Source organism: Mobula birostris, unplaced genomic scaffold, assembly GCF_030028105.1.
Source record: "Mobula birostris isolate sMobBir1 unplaced genomic scaffold, sMobBir1.hap1 scaffold_460, whole genome shotgun sequence".
Lineage (NCBI taxonomy): Eukaryota > Metazoa > Chordata > Chondrichthyes > Myliobatiformes > Myliobatidae > Mobula > Mobula birostris.
The window spans coordinates 124,453-141,215 of NW_027277715.1; the positions used below are offsets into that span (position 1 = coordinate 124,453).

The window sequence follows — 16,763 nt, forward strand, 5'->3', positions numbered from 1 at the left end:
GTATAATGAAGACTGAGACTGAGAGATGACAGATCTTCTGCTGAAATGTTTGTGGTCTCGCTCTCCACCATCCCTGCCTGACTTGCAGAATATCTAAACCACACTCTGGGTTTCTCTCTGAGGTTGATGGCTGCCGGGTGGCCAAAGGCACCTGAGGATAGGACATTAGTGCACACTGGGTTTCTCTCTGAGGTTGATGGATGCCAGGTGGTTGAGGGCGCCTTTGACTTTCATCTGGCACTCATCTCTCATCGTGTGGTATTTTACTGAGCCAATGGGTCTCGTTCTGTGATTCCCATCCCAAGCTAAATGCTCCTCCCCCATGTCATAAATAGAGGAGGCTCTTAGCTTTACTGGCCTGAAACATTAACTCTGCTTCTCTCTCCACAGATGCTATCTGACCTGCTGAGTGTTTCCGGAATAGTTTGTTGTGAATAATAAGCTTTTGCAGCCAATGATCCACTTCACATTATGACATGAAATAGACTTTACTTCTAAACTGAGCTGAGTAGGTCAGTCTTGACATCCAGTTCCTGTAAATGCCTTAATGAGAGGCACACTCTCTGCTAACATGGGACAAGCTTCCTCTAATGCAAAGACACTCCCTCTGTAAATTACTGGAGCTATTTGTGAACTCGCAATGAAATTCCAGCATGTTACATTGAAACAGCTAATTGTAAAGCAGGAAACTAGCTTTCCAGAGCTGCCCACAAGAACTACCGACGTGTAAAATACAGACAGAAATGGATTCAGCTGAAACATCAAATGGTTAAATATCCCCACTGATCAAGCCACTTTGCCACAGTTTGACAAGACAATGTATGTTTACAGCTGCTTGCTTGTTGGGTGTGATCATCGCCAGTTCAATGGGCTGAAATGGATTTTATGGCCTTCAAGGTGTAAAGGTGAACTCTCCTCGAACTCCTGGTGTGTATTGGTGTTGACTTTCTTAATAGGGAGTACTGAGGTTGTAAAGTTAATTCCAGAGGGTTTTACCCCGCATAGACACACATAGTAAGTTGCAGTTACCCACAACGGAAGTTTACGCCTCAGTCAGCATCTAGGAGGCGAAAAAGTATTGCTGAAAATATTATACGTGTGAGGATTGCAGTGGAGATTAGAATTATGGAGTTAAGCACTACAGAATCTGACCTTTCAATCCACCAAGTCCTTGCCAATCAACGAGTACTAATCCCACTGATCAAGAAATGGTCCATAAGCCTTCTGTACCCTGGTGATGCAAATACTCTCCTGAGAATTCCTGATTTCAGGGAGCCTCTACCACCCACTTAGGCAGGGCAGTCCTGATTCCAATCATTGTCTGGGTGAAATATTTCTTCCTCAAATCCCTGCTAAATCTCCCACCCGTTGCCTTAAAACTCGGCCCTCTAGTTGTAGCCATGAGGAAAAGTTTCTTGCTGTTTATCCTCTCGCTGACTCTCACAGTTCTGCGTACCTGCGTCTCCTCTCAGTCTCCCCTGATCCAAGGCACATAAACCTGCCCACCTCAGCTTTCCTCACACCTGGCACACTCCATCCCATGTGAATCTCCTCTGCACCCTCTCCAGTGCAACCACATTCTAGCAGATAATAGCTGTTTCTAATAAATGAACGAGCAGAGGAACAGTTCCCTTTCACTGCCGTGCGCCTTGCAAATGAGCCTCAGATATGCCCCTCCTCTGCTGCTAAACTGACCGTTCCTGGCTGCCTGAAAGTGCTCCGCTCTAGAGAAAGCACGAAGGCTTCTCACCTTCACAAACATCTTGTTACCAGATCCATCTGTGGGCTTGACAGGAGAGCAGTAAACAGACATGGACTTGCGATCACGGGAGAATTCGAGTGTTACTTCTTTCTTCATCAGCTGTTTGATGGTCTATGAGAGGGAGATAGGAGAAGTTAATGACTAGAAACATTAGCAGTCATTGCAGTGAGGGTGTCAGAGAGCAGATCATTTACTATTCAACGAGAAGCTCCTGGAAAACCAGGTAACATCGAAACTCGTGACTGGCAGCAGAACACTCACGTTGTTACAATAGGTAGCTTTTTCTACTTTAGTGATGCCATTGAGATCAGTGTTGAAAACGTTCATCTTTTCCACCAGGCAAACCAGAGCTGTTTCCGTGGCTTCCCCAACCTTCTCATAAATACCCTTCGACTGGAAAAAGAAAGAAGAGCACGTTCAAGTATGCCAAAAAACCTTGTCATCATTTATACCACATCACAAGAACAGAGTCAAGTTTTTTGTTTGGAGTCCTGAAAGCCAATCAAAAATATAAGAGGCTGTTTATTGTGTGAGATGGTCTTCTACGGCAATTGGTGCAGTCCAGCAGAGGCAGCTCACATGCACCACCCACAGAGTCAAGGCAACAAGAGGCAGGATGAATCCATGACGCTCAGCGGGCTGCCTACATTCACAAAATGGTGGTTAGTGGTTTAATAGCCTGAAAAGTAGGCTTTAAATTATCAGTACTTCACCAGAAAATGAGAAAAAAATGTCACTTCTATAATAGGGATCTAAAGAATTAAGATTCAGGCTAAATCCCATAGAAAATAAAGACTGTCATCTGAGGTTATAATATATGAGATTAATGGAGAACCTTCCTTCTGACTCTCTCTCCCACACCCACACGCACACACAAAAAAACCCACCAATATTCAATACAACAGGAGTGATACAGTCAGAGGGAACGTTAAAGAGAAATGGTTACCAAGTGTGAAAAAAGATGTCACACTTTTACCAGAGAAGTACTCCAGATATATCCAATATCTTATGTTCTTATATAACATGAACATTTTCTCTTTACACTTGGTCAACAATAAAACTAATACACTTATACTCACTTCATTGTAATCCAGGGAGGAGTCATTGCACAGTGCACAGATGGTGGCCAGCTCGACAAGTCCAGCGTACTGACTGGTTTGAATGGGCTTGTCCCCCATCAGTCTGTAAAGAGAGACATATTTGTTGTGAGATCAGTAAGTGTAAAGATGGCATTGAGTTTTATCTGGAAATAGCACCAACAAAAAGAGCAATAACTTATATTCTTATGGTCGGCTCTCCCAGAATGAAACACTCACACAGTCATACAGCACAGAAACAGGTCCTTCAGCTCAACAAGTCCACCCCAACTCTCAACCATTTGTACTTACCAATTCTATTCTCTCCACATTATCACCAACTTCAGCTTTCTAACATTGACACACTAGGGGCAACTTATAGTGCAAGGCTGGGTTTCTCAGTGTGTGTATAGTCCAAGGCTGGGGAGAGAACAGTAATCTGCCCCTGTATGATTTGGGGCACTGAATGCTCTCTGTTTCTGGATCACATGGTGCTATAGTACATGAGGCAAGTGAGTAGAATCAGGTTAGACATCCTAATCTAAGTCACCCACTCAACACTGGTGCCTCTCAGTACTGATGGTGCATGCTGCAGAATCTTGATGGTATACTCCAGGGGTCCCCAGCCTTTTTTGCACTGCGGACCGGTTTAATATAGACAATATTCTTGCGGACCAGCCAAGCGGTGGGGGGGGGGGGGGTGTAGGGTGCCAACAAACAAGAGTAGCAGTCAAATGCGTTGTTTACCCAAAAGACTACAATGACCATGAAGTCTTGCGCGGGCACCAATGTGCATGCACGTTGTGATCTGCCGATTCCTTCCCCCCACCAAGCAAATCCTTTTTGGCGATTCTGTTCGTGGGGGTGGGTGTTAATCACTACCGGAATATAAGTGGTAAGTGGGTAATACACTCAATTTTATTTCTAAAAAGGTTTATCTAACGAATTTAATATTAAACACAGAGCGAATATTTTCCTCGCATGGATATAATGATAAGTCAATTATCAGGGGAGCTTGAAGTAAGTGTTGAATGAACTTCCAGTAGAAGTAGCAGAAGCAGGTTCGATACGATCATTTACAGAAAAATTGGATAGGTATATGGACAGGAAAGGAATAGAGGGTTATGGGCTGAGTGCAGGTCGGTGGGACTAGGTGAGAGTAGCGTTCGGCCCGGACCAGAAGGGGAGAGATGGCCTGTTTCCGTGCTGTAATTGTTATATGGTTATATAGGTCACTTATAAGTCAATAGCATCATAACATTTTAAATAATATTTGGATATTAAACGCACAGCAAATATTTTCCCCGTATGAATATATAAAATCATTGCAACACACCAATATCGCTGAATTAGTGGGAGCCCAGGGCTTGTTTCCCTGCAACAACACCGTCCTATCGAGGGGTGATGAGAGACATCGATACGCGAAGGGGGTTCCTTATCTCCAGTCTATTCCGCAGTTTAGTTTTCGTTGCATTCATTGCAGAAAACTCTGCCTCGCAGAAAAATGTTAGAAATGGAAGCAACGTTTTCAGTGCTTTCGTGGCTATCTCAGGATATTTAGCCTTGACTTTGATCCAAAATGCCGACAGAGATGTTATGTCAAACATACTTTTCAGCCCGTCGTCATTTGCAAGCTCGAGGAGTTATTGCCTTCCCGCCCTGACACAGATGACGCGCGGGTCATGACCTCGCATGCGTAATGGCTGATCAGTGGCCGTGACAGGGAATGAGGAAAGGTGCAGCTGACCAAATCATATCGCTTCCTCGCGGCCCAATAGCGCATGCTCTGCGGCCCGGTGGTTGGGGACCACTGGTATACTCAGTGGCCACTTTATTAGGTAGAGCTGAATGCCTGCTTGTTAATACAAATATCTAATCAGCCAATCTTATGGCACTAAGAGCATGCAGACATGGTCAAGAGGTTCATGTGTATATAATAGTTCAGCGATATTTGAGTAATATTGTGAATATATTGTTTGATTAAGCATTCTTTATTTGTTTACATAATTCATTACAAGTTATATGTAAAAGTACGGGAAAGGCATACGTTATGATGCTATCGCATCATATGTGCGCGCCTTGCTAAAGTTTAAAAAAAAAATGTATTTGAGTTATCACTAACTTTATACTTTTCTTTCAATTAATTTTGTGTTTTGGAGTTACAAAACCTAACAGTGGCGATGAGTATGATTTAAAACAAACCCAAGGTGACTACCTATCTGGTGAAGCACAGCGAGATGATCAAGTCTAAAAGAAAGTGTAGCACACTTTCTTCACAGGAGGAAAGGAATGGTTGAGTAAAAAGAAAGTGCAGCACATCTTTTTTCTTCGCAAGAGGAAGAGGCGGTCAAGTTAAAAAAAAAGGCAGAAAGGATGAAATTCTTGGGAACATTAACAGTGAGAATCGGGAGATGATGATGATGATAATAATAATTAAATAATAGAAATGGATGGCTACATCGGAAAGGTAGATGTATTCAATTACACAGAAGAAAACAGGGTGATGTATATTGAATGAATTGAACAGTATTTTAAAGCAAATGGAATAGCCAGTGAAAAATGTGTGCCGGTTCTGCTGCTTGCATTGGGTGGAAAGACATATAGTTTGTTTAGAAATTTAACTGCTCAAACCAAACTATAAGTAATGACCTTTGCTGATATCGTGAAAGTAATGCAGGGACATTTAGAACTGAAACCATTGTCAATAGCAGAACGCTTTAGGTGCCACAGGTGGAATCAAAAGGAACAGGCTGAATTGAAGAAGTTGTCTGAGCATTGTAACTTCCATGATGGCTTAATGATGCACTGAGAGATCATGTAGTTTGTGGAAGACATTCAAAAACGTCTCCTAACTGAAGCACAACTCACATTTACAAGAGCAGTTGAAATTGTTGTATCAATAGAAACTGTATGCAGATACATAATTGAGTTGCAGTCAGGAATGAAAGTAAGCATAAATTAAATTGCAACATCTAAACAGAAGCCTGCCTGGTTGAACAAATTGTGTTACTGTTGTGGCAGGGGTTCATATACACAAGACCAACACAGTCTTAAAGGTGAAACTTGAAGAAAATGCAACAAAGTAGGACACAAGCAAAGAGTATGTCTGGCATATAGCTAAAAATAAATGCACTGCAGGGGGAAGAGAAAAAGTCAAGTTTCAGTTGCAGAAAGAGCATTAATCTGCATGCTGTTGAAGAAAGATTTGACAATGATGAGAGTGAGACAGGACTGAGTAGCCTTGAGATTTACATTGAGAAAACTAACAAGACAATGAGCAATATGACTCACACCAGAAATGAATGGCAAATTAATTAAAATGGAATTGGACAGTGGCTCGGCTTTCTCAGTCATTTCAAAATTAATTGAACTGCATTTCAAAGACACTGAACTAAATTTTAGCCTGCAGATATCCAACTAAGAAGTTGTACAGGGGAAAAGCTAGCTCCCGTGGGAATGACACTGGTAACAGTGAAATACAACAACCAACGAGCCACATTGGCCTTGAATGTGGTAAAAACAGGAGGCTCAGCATTGTGGCGATGTGATTGGCTGATGCAACTACAACTTGATTGGAGATCCATCCACCAATTGCATGGCACATCCCATGCACACAGGCTGAAGGAATTCTTTCCAAGGTTGATTGGAGCCCATGGGCAACACCAGTGGTCCCAGCAGCCAAGTAGGATGAGTCTGTCAGCATCTGTGGTAATTTTAAAGTCGCCATCAATCCAGTACTGAAAGTAGATCAATACCCCTCTGCCCAGAATAGAGGATATCTTTGCAAACCTTTCTAGAGTGAAACGCTGCAGCAAAGTGGACTTAACTGAGGCCTAGCCACAGATGGAGATTGCAGAAGAATCCGAAGTATTTCTCACCATAAACACTCACAAAGGGCTTCATCACCATAATAGGCGTATTTTTGGAGTAGCACCTACACCTCCACTCTGGCAGAAAGATATGAATCAAGAGCGGCTAGGCTGCCCGGGCACGCAGATGACATCATTTTAACCGGTAAGGATGACAAGGAACATCTCCAAAATTTCAAGACAGTGTTAGAAAGATTTGAAGATTATGGGTTCAGAGCATGACACAAGTGCAAATTCTTCAAGCATGATGCTGTTACTCTGGTCACACCATGACGCACAAGGATTACACAAGTGTGCTGAGAAAATTCAAGCATTGGTAGATGCCACAAGGCTAAAAGGACATGCCATAGTTGTGGTCCACTTTAGGATTTGGAAATTACTATAACAGTTTCCTACCAAACCTAGCTACTAATTCATTACTTCAGATTGGAAAGAAATAGCAATGGACAAAGCAGTGTGAGTTGGCTTTCCAAAAGATAAAGGAAAGGGTGATGTCAGATACCGTACTCACAGACTATGATCCACATCTTGCAACACACATCAAAGTTGCTGGTGAACGCAGCAGGCCAGGCAGCATCTCTAGGAAGAGGTACAGTCGACGTTTCGGGTCGACTGTACCTCTTCCTAGAGATGCTGCCTGGCCTGCTGCATTCACCAGCAACTTTGATGTGTGTTGCTTGAACTTCCAGCATCTGCAGAATTCCTCTTGTTTGCATGATCCACATCTTCACAGCCTTATGGTCTGGGTGCAGTCACATCACATGTTATGAGTGATGGGATGTTCCAGAGACTTTGCTTCACGTTCCCTCACTGCTACAGAGAAAAATTACGCACAGATTGATAGAGAGGCCTTGAGTCTGGTTTTGGGTGTAAAACCTTTCAGCCAGTATAGGAGAGAGTTTATCCTCATTACTGATCATCAACCAATAGTGTCCATTTTCAATGCACAGAATGGTGTTCCACTAACAGCAGCAGCAGGAATGTAGAGATTGGATGTTTCTTGAAAGACACAATTACAAGATCAAGTTCGAGGACCACCAATCATGGAAATGCTGACAGATTACCCCATTTACCCTTGGAAAAAGAAATATCTGAAAAATTTACAAAAGAGGACACTTGTCTTATTTGCCCCAATGATGTAGTCTCCCTCTTACAGCAGAGATGATCCAAAGGGAAACCAGAGAAGACCCCATACCGTCTCAGGTCTACTTGGCAACTCAAAATAGCTGGTACATGACGGAGGTTGCCGGATGTGGGAATTGAGAGTTGTTGTACATTCCAAGCTAAGAGCCAAAGTGTTGGAGAAACTATATGCCAGTCACCCAAGCATGGTCAAAATAAAAGCATTGGCTCAAAGATTTGTCTGGTGGTCTGGAACGGATCAGCAAATCCAGCAACCTGCCATGCCCTGTTTGGGATGCCAACACATCCAGAAGATGCTAAGAGCACTGCCTCTCCATCCCTGGGAATGACCTGCATTCCCCTGGCAGAGGATTCACGTGGATTTTGCCAGATCATTCATGAGCACTAATTTCTTGCCAGTAGTGGATGCAGCTACAAAATGGCCAGAAGTGTTCCCAATAGCCTCCACTGCAGCCTTGAATACTGTTGATGTGTTGACAATCCTCTTTTCAAGGGCTGGTGTTCCAGAATTTTACCACAAAATGAACCACAATTTGTTACAGAACAGTGACAGTCATTCCTGAAGATGAATGGAATAAGACATATTACATTTGCAATGTACAACTTAGCTACAAATGTCTTGGTGGAAAGTGTGACTGAAGTCTGAAGAACGCACTGTGAACAATGTCTGCAGCACAAACTACACTGACACTGAGTCAGAAGCTCACCAACTTCCTCTTTGCATATCGCAATGCAGCACACTCCACAACCAACAAATCATCATCAACACTGTTCCTGGGTTGTCCCTTGCGCTCACGCTTGGATCTCGTCAAATCCAACCTCAGAAGGAGTATGCAGGACAAACATCTGAGACACGCTGAGGACTCCTTGAGCAAGCAGGTTTAATGTTTCACTTCTGGACAAGCATTCCTGATGAAGGACTACTGAGGTACGGAAAGATTAAGGACAGAACTGGACCACCCTCCTGGTGATGAGGAGAGCAGAGTTAGTTGTTGGAGAAGAACGGTATCCAGAGCTGTCACAAACACCTCCTGCAGGCCCAGAGCCAACTCCTACAAACTCCACAGGACCTGAGATTGGTTCACAGCCACAAGTCTCTTCTACCAAGCAGAGTGACACCCCCTTTGTCAGGAAAGACGTTTATCCAACAAGAGTAAGATATCCTCTGAAGCAATTAAATCGTCAGGCCTGAATGGGGTAACTTAAAATTGACTATGCTGTAGATTTCTACACAGTCGTTGTGTTATATCGTATAATGTGTATATAGTTGAGGTGCATTCTACATTGAGTTGGGGTTTATAGCTAAGCAGGGATGAGTGTCGTGCATTTAAATATTTCATTAATATTTGAGTGATATTGTGAATATATATTTAGATTAAGCATTGTTTCTTTATAAAATTCATTACGGGTTGTACGTAAAAGTACGCAAATGGCGTATGTCATGATGTTACCACATCATAAGTGTGTGCTTCACTAAAGTAAAAAAAAAACTAAACAAGTTATCCCTGGCTCCATGCTTTTCTTTCTGTTAGTTTTAAGATTTGGAGTTACAAGTCATAACAGTTCAGTTGCTGTTCACACCAAACATCAGAATGAGGAAGAAATGTGATCAAAGTGACTTTGGGGGGGGGAAGGAGAGAGTGGGAGAGAGGGGGGAAGAAGAGAGTGGAAGAGAGAGGAGAGGAAGACAGTGGGAGAGAGAGGAGAGGAAGAAGAGTGGGAGAGATGGGGGAAGAAGAGAGTGGGAGAGAGAGGGGAAGAAGAGAGTAGGGGAGAGGGGAAGAAGAGAGTGGGGGAGAGGGGAAGAAGAGAGTGGGAGAGAGAGGGGAAGAGAGTGGGAGAGAGAGGGGAAGATCGGAGGGAGAGAGAGGGGAAGAAGACGTGGGAGAGAGGGGAAGAAGACGTGGGAGAGAGAGGGGAAGAAGAGAGTGGGAGAGGGAAGAAGAGAGTGAGAGAGGGAAGAAGAGAGTGAGCGAGGGAAGAAGAGAGTGGGAGACAGAGAAGAGGAAGAGAGTTTAAGAGAAGAGAGAAAGAGAGTGAGAGAGAAGGGAAGAAGAGGGTGAGAGAGAAGGAGAGAAGAGAGCGGGAGAGAGGGGAAGGAGAGAAGGGAAGAAGAGAGGGGGAGAGAGGGGAAGAAGAGAGTGGGGGAGAGAGGGGAAGAAGAGAGTGGGAAAGATGGGGGAAGAAGAGAGTGGGAGAGAAGGGAAGAAGAGAGTGGGAGAGAGAGGAGAGGAAGAGAGTGGGAGAGAAGGGAAGGAGAGAAGGGAAGAAGAGAGGGGGAGAGAGGGGAAGAAGAGAGTGGGGGAGAGAGGGGAAGAAGAGAGTGGGAAAGATGGGGGAAGAAGAGAGTGGGAGAGAAGGGAAGAAGAGAGTGGGAGAGAGAGGGGAAGAAGAGAGTGGGGGAGAGGGGAAGAAGAGAGTGGGAGAGAGAGAGGAAGAAGAGAGTGGGAGAGAGGAAGAAGAGAGTGGGGGAGAGAGGGGAAGAAGAGAGTGGGAGAGAGAGGAGAAGAAGAGAATGGGAGAGACGGGGGAAGAAGAGAATGGGAGAGAGAGGAGACAAAAGGTAAATTTACCAGGTTCCAGGATGCTGCTTCTTACATGCTATCCTAACCAGATGTTTCAGTCATGGTCTGGGATCCACTGGGGATGGAGCCTACAAATATTTTATGGTTGGGGATGGTCCCCTGAATTTAGCATTGAGTATGTGAAGAGTAAATGTAGGAAAGCAACACTTGTGTCCCTGTGTCACAGAGTAGACACTCTAAGCTGTAGGAAGGGGTGACAATTCTCCCATTGTGCTCCGAAACAGGAAAGTAATCCAAGATGCATTTGGATTCACAATTCGAAGTATCCGCCTCTGTTAAGGTCACACCACTTGAATGAGAGAAAGATATAAGCTGCACTAAAACACATTTTTGTCATTCTCTTCCTGGATGTTGTGGATAATTCCAAACTTGTTACTCTCAGCACCAACATTTGGGAGCTGTTTACTGCTCACTATGAACAGTTACCCACCTTCCACCGGCCCCCGGCCCGTTCACCACCACAACCCATCCTTTCATACTAGGTTCCCGTACCACTGGGAACAGCATGGATATCCCACCAGCATTAAACATCCTCTTCCCTTACTCCATAGTCAAAACCCCAACACTTTCCCACTCCACAGCTCATCTCTCATCTCTGTTAAAGCCTTCCCATTAATCCTCTCAAAGGTCAAACCAGCTTCAATGATCCCTCCCTCATAACCCAAGATGATTTCCCATTCCTCCACCACTACCTACCCCACCCATTACCCCCTTTCCATTGGCCATGCCCGATCCCTCATTCCTGATGCTGAGTGACAGGATAAGTAACCAGTCATTGGTTCAGTAAAACCAATGGTCTACTTGCCAATCATCACTCGATGCCAAGGGCACCCCCAGAAGACGCTGAGCTTGGTATGGGTGATTATTCAGAGCACAGAAGAGATGCTACTCAGGTATACTCACACTTCTCCTTCCGGGGCATAGGTCGATCCCGTGATGTTGAACTCGTGCAGATTACAGCTAGTCCCCATCACCGACTCGACAATAAACATCTGAGACACAGGGAGATTAGATTCAGGTTAGCACTTTCCTGAGGAGATCATTGCTTGTATCAGGCCACACATACCTTCCCAGCTCCCACTTACACCATTAAAAGTAATTCGAGACACACACATTCTGTTTCTTCACCTTTTCAGTCTCAGAAAGTCCCTCAAAGACCATTCAGCCTGCAACCTGCCCCTCACATGCTCTCCCAGCCATAGAGAACCATCTTTGCCCTTTGACCTTTCAGGCACAATTTTCTTATTTGTGTCCCCACATCCCAGTGGTAGCTGATGTAGACATATTATTCCTTCCACATTCCATACATTTATTTTGTTGCTTCGAACCCTTCCCTAGTCATGGATTTACCTTTACTATATTTCTACATGATAGAAAGAGACACTTCAGAATCAGGTTTACTATCACCGGCACATGTCATGAAATTTGTTAACTTAACAGCAGCAGTTCAATGCAATACACAATCTAGAAGAAAAAAATAATAACGATAAATAAGTAAATCAATTACAGTATACGTACATTGAATAGATTAAAAGTCTTGCAAAAACAGAAATAACATATATTAAAAAAGTGAGGTAGTGTTCATGGGTTCAATGTCCATTTGGGAATCGGATGGCAGAGGGGAAGCTGTTCCTGAATCGCCGAGTGTGCGCCTTCAGGCTTCTGTACCTCCTCCCTGATGGTAACAGTGAGAAGAGGGCGTACCCTGGGTGCTGGAGGTCCTTAGTAATGGACGCTGTCTTTCTGAGACAGCCCATTGAGTCCATGTTGGCTCACCAGGGCAATGACATCACCAAATAAATTTGCCTTGTAACTTATTCCCCCCACATTCCCCTCAGCGACCCACAGATTCTATCACTCAGCCACACACTGGGGGCAATTTACAGCAACCAATTAACTTCCCAAACATTGGCATCTCTGGGACAAAGGAATAGGACCCAAGGTCAAGATGAAACCTGGGTCTCGTCCGATGGCACCACTGCATTGTCAGAGGTCAGGAGCTTCCTGGCACACCCCGTACCAACAAATTCAGTTGCCGCCTGCTCAAAACCTCAGTGGTACCACATATTGATTTTAAGTGGCACCTAATGCCAACTAGAAGCAGACTGTTGTCAGTGTGGAATAGGATGCAGCCACAAGCTTAGGGATGTGAGAATTTTGTGTATTTTCTCTGGGATAACACGAATTTAGAGGAAAACTAGCCTTTATAGAAATGGGATAGGTTTCTGTGTAAATTGTACATGAAAGCAATATTTGCCAGGCTAGACTTGGCTAGCGATTACGTAGAACTGACGCTGCAACCAGCATAATATCCTCTCACACACTTCTGCAAAGGGGAAGCTGGAGCTCACGAGAAGACCAGGAGCGTTATCCACAGAGAGCAGTCAAGGAGACAGGAATTGAACCATTGACCTTGCTCAGCCAGCCACAATCTTCAGTGGCGAGATATTGGAACCTTGTCTCCCAATGAATGAATGATCACAGAAGGATGGAGCCCACCTGCCCCAACATCTCTGCTGGTCCTATGTATCAGAAATCTAGCCAATCAAATATTGTCCATCTACTCCCTTTAACCCTGAACGGTCCCTCCATCCTGAAGTTTATTCTCTGAACAGTACACTCTGTCTCCAGTGCATCCCAGATCACAACCACTCCTTGTGTAAAGTGCTTCTCTTCATGTCAATTCAATTCCTTTACTAATCCTCTTCATTCTGGATCCTCTTTAGCTGCTTCATGATTCCCTTCAAACCTTTTCCACTTCAAGGGGAACAACCCCAACTTCTCCAAGTCTATCCACACAGCTAATTTCCCTCATTCCTGGAACTATTTTATTAAATCTCATCTGCACCCTTTCCAAAACCTTCACCTCTTTCCAGAACTGTCCTCCAGTAGTTGCTGAACAGTGTTTTATAAAGGTTCATCATTCCCTTGCTCTTGCGACCTCTGCCTCTGTACACCTTTTTTCGACCACTTTCCCAGCTCTGCCACCTCCTCCAAAGTGCGCCCATCAGTCTGCACCTTTCAGACTTCACACTCCTCAATGCTAAACTCCACCTGGGCATTCCACCATCTCCTTCACCACCCTCATGGAGTTTGGGACAGAGTACTTCACAAGGAAGGATCTGCAGGAGTCATACAGTATTTGAGAAGGTGGATAGGCTAACAACCAACCAAGTTTAAAGACCAATGCACTTCCACGTTAGCAGTTTGAGACTTCTCATCTTCTGAGTGAACACTGATATAAAATATTTGTTAAGTTTATCTGCTAATTCTTTCTCTCCCATTGCTACCTCTCCAACATCATTTTCCAGTGGTCCTATATCCACACTCGACTCTCTTTTACTCTTTATATATCTGAAGAAACTTTCCTCTTTAATATTATTGGCTAGCTTACTTTCATATTCCATCTTTTCCTTCTTTATGACTTTTGAGTTGCCTTCTGCTGGTTCTTAACAACCTTTCAATTCTCTAATTTCCCACTAATTTTCGCTCCATTATAAGCCCTCTCTCTGATATTTTTGTTGCCTTTGACTTCCCATGTCAGCCATGGTTACATCATCCTGCCTTTAGAATACTACTACTTCTTTGGGATATATGTATCCTACACCATTCAGATTGTTCCCAGAAACCCCTGCCATTGCTGTTCTGCCATCATCTCTGCTAGTGCCCCTTTCCAATCAATTTTAGCCAGCTCCTCTCTTATACTTCTGTAATTCCCTTTTCTCCACTCTAATACTGAAACATTAATTTTAACTTCTTCTCTAAGAGCAGGGTGAATTCTATCATATTATGACCACTGCCTCCTAAGAGTTCCTTTACCTTAAGCTCCCTAATCAAATTACATAACACCCAATCCAGAATTGCCTTTTCCTAGTGGGCTCAACTACAAGCTGCTCTAAAAAGCAGCCTTGTAGGCATTCTATAAATTCTCTCTCTTGGGATCCAGCACCTACTTGATTTTCCCCAATCAACCTACATATTGAAATCCCCCATGACTATCACAACATTGCCCTTTTGACATGCCTTTTCTATCTCCCAGCAGCCCACATCCTGGCTACTGGGCCTACAGAGGCCTGCATGCAACACCCAACAGGGTTTTTTTTTACCCTTGCAGTTTCTTAATTCTACCCACAAGGATTCTACATCTTTAGATGCTATCTGACCTCTTTCTAATGATTTGATTTAATTTCATTTATTTTTCCACATAGTTAGTGCTTCAAAAGAGGATGAAATCTGGTGGCATGTGCTTTCCTCGAGTGTGCTGTTGTAAGCCAGCACCAGGTAATGCTCTGGTGGGCTAATTGCTCTTGCCAGAATCTGCAGTCAGCAACACCCAGTACACTGCAGCTTATCAAAGAGTTGTGTTAACTGTGGTTAGCTGTAGTGGAGGAATTATATTTCCCATGTGAAAAGGCAACTCTGAGAAGGGACAGATGATTTGTGTGAGAAACAGGCCAAGTACTCTGGACAAAACCCATGGACAAACACCTTTCCCAAGGCTGAGCGATCCAGCCTGGACCCTACTCCAGAAACACTGACATCATGGATATGGCAATGTACTTGCATTTCAACATCGATTTAACTATTAAGGAACAACCCCGTGTAAAAATGGATTCAGAGCTTTAGAGACTGAATTAAGACATCTTGTATTTGTACGGGATCTCTGTATCCTCAGGAGATCTCCGATCACTTCCAGCCATGAATCACTGTTGTCATGTTGAAAAATCTAATTTGTGCACAGCAGGCTGCCAATACAAATGATGAAATAAATGAGCTGACACAAGGAATTAATTTTTAAAGTAACACTGTTCAGGTGACTAGGAATTGGTCAATTTTCTCTGTTCTTCCCCAAAAAAAGCCTTTCTACATCCAAAGGTGGACAGAATCCTTCATCTCGTGCATCCAAAAGATGCCAAGGCAGCTCCTGACGGCCCCTCTGCACTGTATCATGGCATCAGCCAACAGTTTCCTTGTTCACAGAAGGTGTGCACTTATTGCTCAGTACCAATTATTGCGTGATGTGCCAGGCCATCCCAAAGCAGGGTACAGACTTAACCATGTTGGCAGGCCACGCCAAAGCAGGGTAAAGACTGAACCACGTTGGCAGGCCATGCCAAAGCAGGGTAAAGACTGAACCATCTTGCTTTATGATTGGAGTCACAGAGGAAGCACATTTCTCTGCTTCTCCAAAGAGCTGGTAGCTTTTGTGAAGACAGTCACCATCACATACTTTGGGCAAGGAACTGGAGTTGAGGCCAATGGTCATATTGACCAAGATCTTCTTGAAGGGTGGACAATTCAAACAGACATAATGTCTACTGTTTTCATTAACGAGAGATTCATGAATCAAGGGAACAAAGCAATAAGCAAACAATCTTTAAAACGAGGTATGTAAAAATTATCTTCTCTCTGTGGTTTATCAGAGTTATTAAATTATCTTCTCTCTGGAATTCACTGCCCCACAGGACAGTAGAGGCCAGACCACAAGCTGGAAGTGGATAAGTATATATATTTTTTAAAAACCGAGGGATTGAGGTTTACGGGAACAAGCACAGAAGAGGAAGTGAGGATGAGACACAGTTATGATGGATAGAGAAAGGCTTGAGGGGCCAAATGGCTGTAATTTTATTACGTTCCCAACCACTACTGCAGCTTCTTTAGCTCCAAAACCATCAGAACGCATTGCGGCACTGAGGGAGGGGATTGTCATTCACACATGCCCTGACTGCTGTTTTGATCGGGCACAAAACCCAAGTTACCCCTGCACCGTAGCCAATACCTCCAAAGAAAGACAATTGCATTGCCATTTGTAGGGACTTGCTGTGCACAAACTAACTACTGTCAGGGGTATGACTACACGTGAAAGTACATGGCAGCTGTAAATTGCATTGGTTCGCCCTAGAGTTAGGATCATGATATTTAAAACACAGCTTGCTCTACTTTCTAAAGAGTTGGTCACCCAGTCAGCGATGACCACTTTCGCGGAGTACAGCCTGCAACATTGCCATGTCTCCTGCCCCGAGCATCCTCCGCTAGATCCAAGGGTGTGATTGCTTGTGAAGCATAGAAATGATGGCTGAGGAACAGACAGTTCAGCCCATCTACCTCATGGTATACTTCCACCCTCCCACATCTCGCCTCATCAACACGCTCGCCCACTGCAGCGAGCCTTGTGATGGCATGCCTCGGCCAGTCCCTGTGTAAAGCCACAATACTTAAGCGAAATAACCGGCAATAAAAAACCGAAACCCTCAGCAACTGAGATACGTAGCTGACAAGTTAATGCAGATCCCTTCCCCGCAGGTGTTCTCTGGGTTACAAAGTGTTT

The 16,763-nt window shown here is 44.0% G+C and overlaps 1 protein-coding gene across 2 annotated transcripts in view; it reads right to left on the reverse strand.

Annotated features, from left to right (window-relative positions):
* The window catches only part of LOC140193231 (sarcoplasmic/endoplasmic reticulum calcium ATPase 1-like), a 199,933-nt gene that overhangs the window by 43,175 nt on the left and 139,995 nt on the right, over window positions 1-16,763 (reverse strand). For both annotated transcript variants that reach the window (XM_072250625.1, XM_072250624.1), the window contains exons 9-12: window positions 11,339-11,427; window positions 2,842-2,944; window positions 2,024-2,155; window positions 1,751-1,873 (exon numbers count right to left, since the gene is read on the reverse strand). In XM_072250625.1, the coding sequence (XP_072106726.1) occupies window positions 1,751-1,873; window positions 2,024-2,155; window positions 2,842-2,944; window positions 11,339-11,427 (447 nt within the window). The remainder of the gene's footprint in view (window positions 1-1,750; window positions 1,874-2,023; window positions 2,156-2,841; window positions 2,945-11,338; window positions 11,428-16,763) is intronic.